This window comes from Entelurus aequoreus, linkage group LG13 (genome assembly GCF_033978785.1).
Source record: "Entelurus aequoreus isolate RoL-2023_Sb linkage group LG13, RoL_Eaeq_v1.1, whole genome shotgun sequence".
Taxonomy (NCBI): Eukaryota; Metazoa; Chordata; class Actinopteri; order Syngnathiformes; family Syngnathidae; genus Entelurus; species Entelurus aequoreus.
Window position 1 is genome coordinate 53,887,999 of NC_084743.1, and position 10,920 is coordinate 53,898,918.

At 36.4% G+C, this 10,920-nt stretch overlaps 1 protein-coding gene across 1 annotated transcript; it reads right to left on the minus strand.

Annotated features, from left to right (window-relative positions):
- Positions 1 to 1,104: 1,104 nt before the first annotated feature.
- On the minus strand, positions 1,105 to 6,234 carry LOC133663912 (T-cell surface glycoprotein CD3 delta chain-like). Its single transcript, XM_062068642.1, has 6 exons — positions 6,135 to 6,234; positions 6,018 to 6,038; positions 5,701 to 5,892; positions 1,479 to 1,622; positions 1,327 to 1,394; positions 1,105 to 1,245 (listed from the first exon to the last, which is right to left on the minus strand). Exons 1-6 carry the CDS (start codon positions 6,184 to 6,186, stop codon positions 1,198 to 1,200), a joined length of 525 nt encoding a protein of 174 aa, XP_061924626.1. The 5' UTR covers positions 6,187 to 6,234; the 3' UTR covers positions 1,105 to 1,197.
- Positions 6,235 to 10,920: the final 4,686 nt, after the last annotated feature.

The following is a 10,920-nucleotide window of genomic DNA, read 5'->3' on the forward strand; positions in this document are numbered from 1 at the left end:
TTTCTTCTTTGCTTGCTCAGCTTCCTTCTCCATAATGCAATGAACATGATTGAAACAGATTCACGAACACAGATGTCCAGAATACTGTGGAATTATGAAATGAAAACAGAGCTTTTTCGTATTGGCTTCAATGTGGAAGGCATACCCGTGTTCGCCGGTCTACGTCACGCGCATACGGCATCCTCAGAGGCGTTTCGAACCGGAAGTTTAGCGGCAAATTTAAAATGTCACTTTATAAGTTAACCCGGCCGTATTGGCATGTGTTATAATGTTAAGATTTCATCATTGATATATAAACTATCAGACTGCGTGGTCGGTAGTAGTGGGTTTCAGTAGGCCTTTAAGTGTTGAAAGTAAAAGAAAAACCTAATAAAAATGTATCACTTTATGAGTGGGGCACCTTTTGGATCCCAAATATATTTAGTGATTTTTTATTTATCTTTTCACTGTGATTACTCAAAAATATGAAAGAATTAAAAACAATGGTGTCCTGCATTATTGATCTTTTAGGGCTCTAATTACTAAATACTGCATATTTCAGTTTTACTATAAAAAAACTAAGTTGTTTTTGACAGAAAAGCCATCAAACATTTTTTTTAAATTTGTATTACTTTATATAAACTTGAAGTTGATATAGAGATTTACTGTAAGCGTTAAATAATTAAAAATAAATAATAATCAGACTTATTTTTAACATTTTAATGACTGAGACCCTTTATGGTCCCCTGGACCCCTAAAGGTAAAATAAATAAAAAATGCATATATTTTGTTATGGTTTGAAAATGAAAAATATCAAAATGGCCCCCACATGCTTTAATTTTTCCGTGTGCGGCCCTCAGTGGAAAAAGTTTGGACACCCCTGTTCTAGTACCTGCTGATCTGTATTTGGGATCTGCATAAATCCTGAAAAAGTGTTTTCGATTAAAAAATTTTTTATAATAATATGACTCCCTTAATGCGCCCTATAATACGGTGCGCCCTATGGTCCGGAAAATACGGTATATATATATATATATATATATATATATATATATATATATATATATATATATATATATATATATATATATATATATATATATATATATATATATATATACAGTTCTTGTGATAGAGATGTATTATTTCAATTTCCTTTCATTTTAATTGCTGACCACTGGTTTATGCCAACTTCATATATATTTTTTAATGGGGCAATCATTTGCCAGCGAGTGTGTTGTATATTTCTTTATTGCCACCTTGAAGCTGTGGGAGGAACAGAAAAGCACCATTAGTTATTCCTTTTCAAAATGAGACCTTTGTTTTGAAATGTTAGTGCCTGTTTACCTCCTGGTAATCATCATTTTGGACTCTGGTCCTTCCCTCCATTGGAAGGAGGTATTTTCTATCAGACCCTGCAGGGAGAAGTAATAATCACATACACCTGAGGAGTCCAGGAATGTAAATATATTTGGAATAAAAAGGTCTTATGTATTTACTTTTGTGTTGAGTGGAAATGAGGCCGGTGTGAGTCTGGGATGCAACATGGTACACGGCCACGCCGAGCACGATGGTAGCCATCAAATCTCCAACAACGAGACCTGCTATGGAGATCATGTCAAGCTCCACGCAGTTGTCACAGGCTGGGGACAAACACAAAGACAAATATCGTGACAATGTGCTCTAAATACGTGCAGTGGTACGTTATAACACTGGGCCTCACTCACTAAATCTTTTTTTTGAATTCTTGTATTTGTACGGTGGTACCTCAACTTTACACAAAAAACAAACAAGTTCGGATTCAACGTGCGCCACTTAAGAAGCAGAATGTTAGAAAAGGCTTGCCAAATAACTCAAACAGAATGATGAGAGCTGTCGAAATAATTGTATCGAAGTTATCACAATACTTTGTGTTTCAATGAGTTCCCGGCGAGAGGACAAAAGCTGTCTTTGATCTTACCAATCAAAAGGCTTGTAAAACGCCACTGTGTAGGATGGGAAGCGACATGAAGGTGTCGGTTTCTTTGATGTATTGTAATCCACAGGAAGATTTTGTCTTGACCCGAGATCTACAAAGCGGAGAGGAAGCAGGACCTGAATCCCCTCCAGGCGCCTTTTCTTTGAACTGTTTTGTGACCGAAGGCAGCGGCTGTTTACGACCCCTTTCCTTTAGAAACAGCTGTTGCCATGTAATCGGGGAAAGTCCAAATGAAAGAGGAGGCGTACAATCTTTCGCCAGAGCGTGGTGGGAAACTGTACAAGAGTACAACCCAGATGTTTCTCCTCAATTGAGCTAAATTTAATTCTGTCTCTGTTTGATTCCTTGCTTATTTGTCTGTTTAATAGATGTCATCAGTGTTCGAAACTGACAGGAGCTGTTAAAAACATTAACCTATTTATTATCAACTGTCTGGAATGGACTTATGCTTTCTTTAAGATGAAGTTGAGTGGTAATAGTTTTTTTGCGACACTTAACAAAAGTACAAGTACATACCAACTTTAGATCCGTTGAATGATGCAGACACGTTTGTTACTGGATACTATTAACACACTTCTGCCTTGGACACTTTGTATGTGTAAGTAATATTTCCATCCATCCATCCATTTTCTACCGCTTATTCCCTTCGGGGTCGCGGGGGGCGCTGGAGCCTATCTCAGCTACAATCGGGCGGAAGGCGGGGTACACCCTGGACAAGTCAATTACCATTATTTAAAACGGTTTAAGCTGCAACATTGTTTACTTTCCCAGCAGGCACAAGACATTAAAACAATGTTGAGAATTTGTTGAATTAGGTCCTGACGTTGAGCAACATACTTTTTGACAACGTTTAATAAATGTTGGGTTCTGACGTTGATTTGACCATTGAATTTTAGTCATTTTACAACCAATATTTGACAACACAAATACAACGTTACAACATTTTTGACAACGTTTATTCAATGTCAGGTTGTGACGTTGATTTGGTGAAATTTGGTAATTTCCCAAACAACAACGTGGATCCAACGTTAGACATCAACGTTGTCTCAATTTACAAATACAACTATTTTGCAACGTTGTTTCAAAGTCAGTTTTAAAGGACATGTATGTATAATCAACATTGTATCAATGTCTTGTGCCTGCTGAGTTACTATTGTATATTCCAGCTCCTATGCTATTGTGTGCTTAGCGGGTGTGCAGCTGCTAGCTCCTAGTCGCCTCTAGCCTACCATGTTTACCTTTTGTAAATGAATTGACTAAAATAAAATAAAAGACCAATCTAATGTGCTTATTGGAGGACATCTAGATGTTAATTGGCAAGACTGCTTGTATTAAAGCGCTTAAATCAGAGATTTTAGAGTAAACCTATTTGTTTTTTTGCTGATATCAGACCGATATCTGATATCAGTATGGGATCTGGACACCTCTATACAGGAAACAAGAGTTCAGTGTAGGCCGTGGGTCAGCAACCCGCGGCTCTCTCGTTAGCGCCGCCCTCATGGCTCCCTGGAGCTTTTTCAAAGATGTGTGAAAATGGAAAAAGATGGAAAAAATATATATTTTTTGTTTTACTATGGTTTCTGTAGGAGAACAAACATGACACAAACCTTCTTAATTGTTAGAAATCCCGCTGTTTGTATTATGTTTACCTGTACTACTTTCTCCGATGCTGCCACAGAAAGACGTGTTTTATGCCACTTCTTCTTTGTCTCATTTTGTCCACCAAACATTTTGTGCTGTGCGTGAATGCACAAAGGTGAGCTTTGTTGATGTTATTGACTTGTTGCAGTGCTAATCAGACATATTTGGTCAATGCATGACAGCAAGCTAATCGGTGCTAACATGCTAAATAGGCTAGCTGTATGTACATATTGCATCATTATGCCTCGTTTGTAGGTATATTTGAGCTCATTTAATTTCCTTTACTTATGTCCTCTGTGTATTTAATTTATAATTGCATGTCTCGTGACACTTTATCTGTATGTAATATTGGCTGCATTTCTGATAGTTGTTTGTGTGCCATGTTGTTCCAGACCACAGCAAACGTTACCCAGCTTTTTATTTAATTTACAGACAGACGTAGTTTTGTATTTAATTATTGTTTCTTTTGTTGATATCAGAGTCCGTTCTGCAAAAAGGTCATCCCTAGAAGCACACAGCTTATGGACAGGGACCCACAGGTCAAACAAAATACAATACGATACATTTCAAAATCTACACACCAAATACCCATTTACAATTTCATTTAAAGATAATAAAGGAATCTTTAAATCCACCAAATCAGTCTCAATATTCTATTATTCAAATTTGATTAAAAGGTTGCATCCTGTAGATCTGAGATAATCACATCACACATACAGAGGTCAAGATTGTAAGAAATCCATTAGAAGAAGCCAACCTGCCGTTTCCTTAAACTTGGACACACACATCTATACCTTTGGCCATTCTGAGCCAGTCATTTCCAGGAGTTATCTCACCCTGTGAGAAGCCTCCATTTTGCTAATGATTTCCAATGTTCCAAAAATGCGTAGAATAAAAATTAAAATACAACATTTCTGTCAACAAAGATTTGTGTCAGCCTTTGATAGTAGGCTAATATAGCTAATAGGGGTGTGGGGAAAAATCGATTCGAATTCAAATCGCGATTCTCACGCTGTACGATTCAGTATCGATTCTCATTTTTCAAAAATCGATTTTTATTTTTATTTTTTTTATTTATTTATTTATTTATTTTTTTCTATTAATCAATCCAACAAAATAATACAAAGCAATACCATAACAATGCAATCCAATTCCAAAACCAAACCCGACCCAGCAACACTCAGAACTGCAATAAACAGAGCAATTGAGAGGACACACAAACACGACACAGAACAATCCAAAAGTAGTGAAACAAAAATGAATATTATCAACAACAGTATCAATATTAGTTACAATTTCAACATAGCAGTGATTAAAAATCCCTCATTGACATTATCATTAAACAGTTATATAAAAAACAGAACAATAGTGTCACAGTGACTTACACTTGCATCGCATCTCATAAGTTTGACAACACACTGTGTCCAATATTTTCACAAAGATAAAATAAGTCATATTTTTAGTATATTTAATAGTTAAAACAAATGTACATAATTGCAATCAGTTGATAAAACATTGTCCTTTACAATTATAAAAGCGTTTTACAATTATCTACTACTCTGCTTGCATGTCAGCAGACTGGGGTAGATCCTGCTGAAATCCTATGTATTGAATGAATAGAGAATTGTTTTGAATCGGAAAAATATCGTTTTTGAATCGAGAATCGCGTTGAATCGAAAAAAATCGATTTATAATCGAATCGTGACCCCAAGAATCGATATCGAATCGAATCGTGGGACACCCAAAGATTTGCAGCCCTAATAGCTAATATGGACACTTACATCATGTGTTGCCTTCATTATAACACTTATATAAGGCTTTTAATTGTTTGCGGCTCCAGACAGATGTTTTTTTTTTTTGTACATTTGGTATATTGGGCTCTATCAACATTTTGGGTTGCCGACCCCTGGTCTAGGCAGAATTTTGTATTGTGCTACTTGCTCTTTTCCCCATCAAGCTTTCCCAATCTTAAAAACTAATAATCTAAACAATTCCCCCTATAAAGTCAGTTTGTCCAAATATTTAACTTCTTTTAAATCGCAAGCATGGACTTATTATTTGAAGGAGTGTGGTGAATGAGGTCTGCTGTGTGCGGAACTTACATCTAAACTTCACAAAGATACTTGTGCCATTCGGGTTCAGGCCGTCCTTTCCTTGTGCACATTTGTACTCCCCGGAGTTCTCATCTTTGATGTTTAAAGAGTAGTCCACAGACTTTCCAGTCGGCGATACAACTTCCTTCTTCCCGTTACAAGTAATGGTGAACTTGCCCGAGCCAACTTCCACTTTAATGTCTGTTTCCAGATAAAATCATAAAGTGAAATCAAACACTGTGCAATCTACTAATAAAAGTTTCAATCAATCAATCAAAAAACCGAATATTTTTCATCACGTCAGAAATGGACAAATTCGGATGTACCTTCTTTGCACCAGACAATCTCTGTGGGAGAATTTGAAAAGACATATTTATTATAAAAACATTACTATAAAAAAAAAAAAAAAAACATTGAATGCAAAAGTGTCACGACAGACTTACCAGTCAGCGCCCAAAGCAGCACCAGAGAAGACAAAAGAGTGTTGCATTTCATTGTGAGTGTGTTGTGCTGCTGACAGCGTGAGATGCTGGCAGTGCTGCCAGCAAGTAGACGACAGGAAACGTGTCATGTGTTTACTCGGTTTGGTTCCACTCCAAACTTTGCGTTTTCACCAAGCTTAGCAGTACAAAGCCAGATCAACAATAGTGCGCTGTAAAAAAAAAAATCATTGTAAATTCACAGCAAAATACTGGCGAATATTTGCATTGCTTTCACAGTGACATTTACAGTAATTTACTGTGAAATTATGCAACTTCACCTAATTGGTCCCCAAAAAAATTTTTGCAAATCAATAATCATAATAATGTGCCGTTGTCTAGTGCCTGTGCTGTGTAGAGCTTGGCAGAGTAACCATGTAATACTCCATATCAGTAGGTGGCAGCAGACAGTTCATTGCTTTGTAGAAGTCAGAGTGCGTCGAGGATGGTTTGTCGTGATCCCAATATGCAGAGCACAGTGGGAGACAGCGTGCAGGTAAAAAGGTATGTAACGCTTAAACCAAATATTAACAAAAGGCAAGTCCCGCTCGGAAAAGGCACTGAAGCATAGGGATGGCTATGTAAAACAAAAGTAAAACTGAACTGGCTACAAAGTCAACAAAAACAGAATGCTGGACGACAGCAAAAACTTACAGCGTGTGGAGCAAAGTACATCCGTACATGACATGACAAGAAGGATAGCGTACGCACAACTCAAATAGTCTTGATTGCGAAAACAAAGCAGGTGTGGGCAATAGCACTCAAAGGCTGCTACAGGAGAACACCAACAAAACAGGAAGAGTCACCAAAATAACAGCGCAAGACAGGAACTAAAGCACGTCACACAGGAAACAACAACAAACTCAAAATAAGGCCCGACAACCTGGTGGAGTTTAATTTTTTAACCTTTTCTGCTGGTGGTGTGCCTCTGTATTTTTTTATATGAAAAAAAATGTGCCTTGGCTCAAAAAAGGTTGAAAAACACTGTTCTTGTTGTTCATTACAACAACATTATAGCTAAATAATGTAACTTCACAATTGAAATTTTTTGGGGTAAATAATCAATCAATTTAACATCATACCACCACCTACTAGGGTTGTACGGTATACCGGTATTAGTATAGTACCGCGATACCAATTAATTATAATCGGCACTATACCGCCTCTGAAAAGTACCGGTTAAAATAAAGCCAAAAATGCAATTTTTTGTGGTGCCCTTTATTTAGAAAAGTACCGAAAAGTATCAAAATTATTTTGGTACATACCGGTAAAATATTGGTATTGGGACAACACTACCACCGACTGTACAAGAGTGTGCAACGTAGTCTATGGAACGACTTGAGAAACAAATCAAGTTGAATTTCCCAGGAACTTGTTGTGATATCACAGAGGACTGTGCTTACAGTACAGTATCTTACTGTATATAAGGATATTGTCATTTTTACAGTCATTTGTTGTAATGTTACAAAACCTGCTCAGTGGCCTTGTAAGAATGGGACCCAATGCCTCCCTGCTTGGTACTCGGCATCAAGGGTTGGAATTGGGGGTTAAATCACCAAATTATTCCCGAACGCGGCCACCGCTGCTGCTCACTGCTCCCCTCACCTCCCAGGGGGTGAACATGGGGATGTGTCGAATGCAGACGATAATTACACCACACCTAGTGTGTTTGTGACTATCGTTGGGACTTTAACTTTTTTAACTTGTCGGACTACAAGGCGCACTTAAAATCCTTTCATTTCCTCAAAAATCGACAGTGCGGCTTATAGCCCGGTGCGCCTTATGTGTGTATTAATTCTGGTTGTGCTTACTGACCTCGAACCAATTTTATGTGGTAATGATATGTGTGACAACTAGATGGCAGTCACACATAAGAGTTACATGTGGACTGCAGGTTGACGCCTGTTGTTTAAAAAAAAAAAAACGCTAGCCATTAAGCAAGTAACACCAAAACTTTAGGAATATAAAACATTACACTCGGAGTTCAAAAATCTGTCAAAATGTTTTAGTACAACTTTGGTAAGCTACAAAGCCGCATCGCATTACGGCTACCATAGTCAGATGTACTGTGCTTCAACATACGGGTACTATTATGGTGTGTACAACAGACCGATTCAACTGGCCACATACAGCCCATCAAAGTTTTTCATTTGGCCTGCAGGACATCACCCAAATAGGCTTAATGAAACAAATAAAAGTAGGGTTGTTCATATATGCAGTACTTCCGCCAACCCGCAAGTGGCAACAGCGACGCATATGTGTGACAATAAAGCCGCAGTGGAGTGAATGGAAGAAGACTCATTCTACCCTAAAAAAAAAAAAATCAAAATAAATTGCAAAAATCTGACTTTTAACAACGACTGGACAACATAAGTATGAACAAAGTGCTCCAGTCATTGTTTCCTGGCGGACCTTTCAAGCAATGGACACATTGATCCAGACAAGAAGCAACAACAGTAAGCTTCATCACAAAACTTGGTCAAATCTTTGTAAGTAGATATTGTGCATAAAGTTATTTAGTTTGTTTTGTATTGAAATTGCTGACTTTGTGATGTCTTTTGTATTTGTGGTCGCATTGTATTTTGTCTGAGAGTAACTTTGCTGATCAAATCTCGTTTAAAACATGTAACGCTAAATTTGACCAGTAGAGGGCGATAACGCTACACCTTAGGTATTAATTGTGATAAGTCACATACATTGTGTGCGATATTTAGTGTGTGAATGTTGTGTAACTTCTATATGTTTAAACATCTGTAGTTTTTTGTGTGAATGTAATAATGCTAAACATTCTATTTTGTGTATTTAAATTGTACAATGGACACTATTTATGTAAAATACCCTATGGACGTTATACTTTTGTATTGTTTATTTTATGTTTATATTTTCAGACTTACAAACCTAAATGCAGGAAGAAGTGTAAAGAAATAAAACTGAGGAAGGAAAATAATTCCAAAGAAGGAACATCAATCCTCAACAAAACGTCTGGTGCTTCTGTTCCTTCATGCTTTTCTCTGCACACACTGGAACAAGTAGCAAGAGCAGACTAATTAATTTATTGACAGTGCAGTGTGTTAGCCGATGTGTTTTACTTTGTAATTAAGTAAACTGCGGCCCTCTACAGCAGTGGTTCTCAAATGGGGGTACGCGTACCCCTGGGGGTACTTGAAGGTATGCCAAGGGGTACGTGAGATTTTTTTTTAATATTCTAAAAATAGCAACAATTCAAAAATCCTTTATAAATATAAATAAAAACCTATCTTTTTTTCCAAATAGTTCAAGAAAGACAACTACAAATGAGCAATATTTTGGACTGTTATACAATTTAATAAATCAGAAACTGATGACATAGTGCTGTATTTTACTTCTTTATCTCTTTTGTTTAACCAAAAATGCTTTGCTCTGATTAGGGGGTACTTGAATTAAAAAAAAATTCACAGGGGGTACATCACTGAAAAAAGGTTGAGAACCACTGCTCTACAGTACGTAGTTTAATAGCCCTGGTGTATAAGGACCCCAAAATGGCACCTATGGAGGCATATTAGCTGCCGTTTTGTTTTGCAATATTATGAAAAACCAACTTTTCTTACCTATTGGTACCTGTCATTGGGTATTTTGGATCTGCATAAGTCCGGAAAATTTGAAATCAAACTGTGGAGCCATTGCGGAGAGATTTATAAAAAAAATAATTTTTCTCTATCCTCTTGTTGTGGGGCATGGTCATGCATTCGCCGCTGTTGCCATTTTTACTACAAAGTAGCGTACAGTTCAAATGTATAGCTGTCAGTAGATTCGCTATGGAAGCGCTAAAAACTACAACAAAGATGACAGGGAGAAGACGCTGTCGAAGTGGAGCCACATAAATAAGACCCCCCACAAAACGGCGCATCCTGAGGAAACTGTCAGAAAGAAGCTGTAGTCTGTAAATCATCATCTATGCAACATTTTGACCAAAGAACCACCATTACATATTGTTTTAGACCATAAGGAAATGTTTAAATTGTACAAAAAAATTCACAGTGTGACCCCTTTAATGCGCCTTTATCATCATGAAAATAGACCCGTTCATCGACAGTGCGCCTATATAACCTAGTGCGCCTTATGGTATTACATTTTGATTACTGTGGAAAAAATACTGTTAATTTTTACAGTGTGTATATTTGTTGATGTTAATAATTACTGACAGTAAAATATGCAGTTTCCACTTTGTTTGTCTACTGTGTTGAGCTGTGCGGTCAATTGCACAGGTAGTGAGCGTGACTGGCTCTTTTGCTCATCAAATTTCAGAGTCATTACTTTTTTCTGCATTTAGAAAAATTTAAAATATAAAAATATTTTATAAAAGCATGCAAATGTGAAACATTTGTTTATCATTTGTCTGAAGCTAAATTGGACCCCTAATTACAATTTATTTTGGAGGCCCCCATCCTTACACTGCAAAAAGTCAGTGTTCAAAAACAATTTTTAAAAAATAAATAATTTGGTGTATTTTACTTGAACTAAGAAAAAATATCTGCCAATAGAACAAGAAAATTTGGCTTGTCAAGACTTTCCAAAACATGTCAAATTAGCTAACCTCAATGAACCCCAAAATACATATATATATATATATATATATATATATATATATATATATATATATATATATATATATATATATATATATATATATATATATATATATATATATATATATATATATATATATATATACACATATATATATATACATATATATATATACACATATATA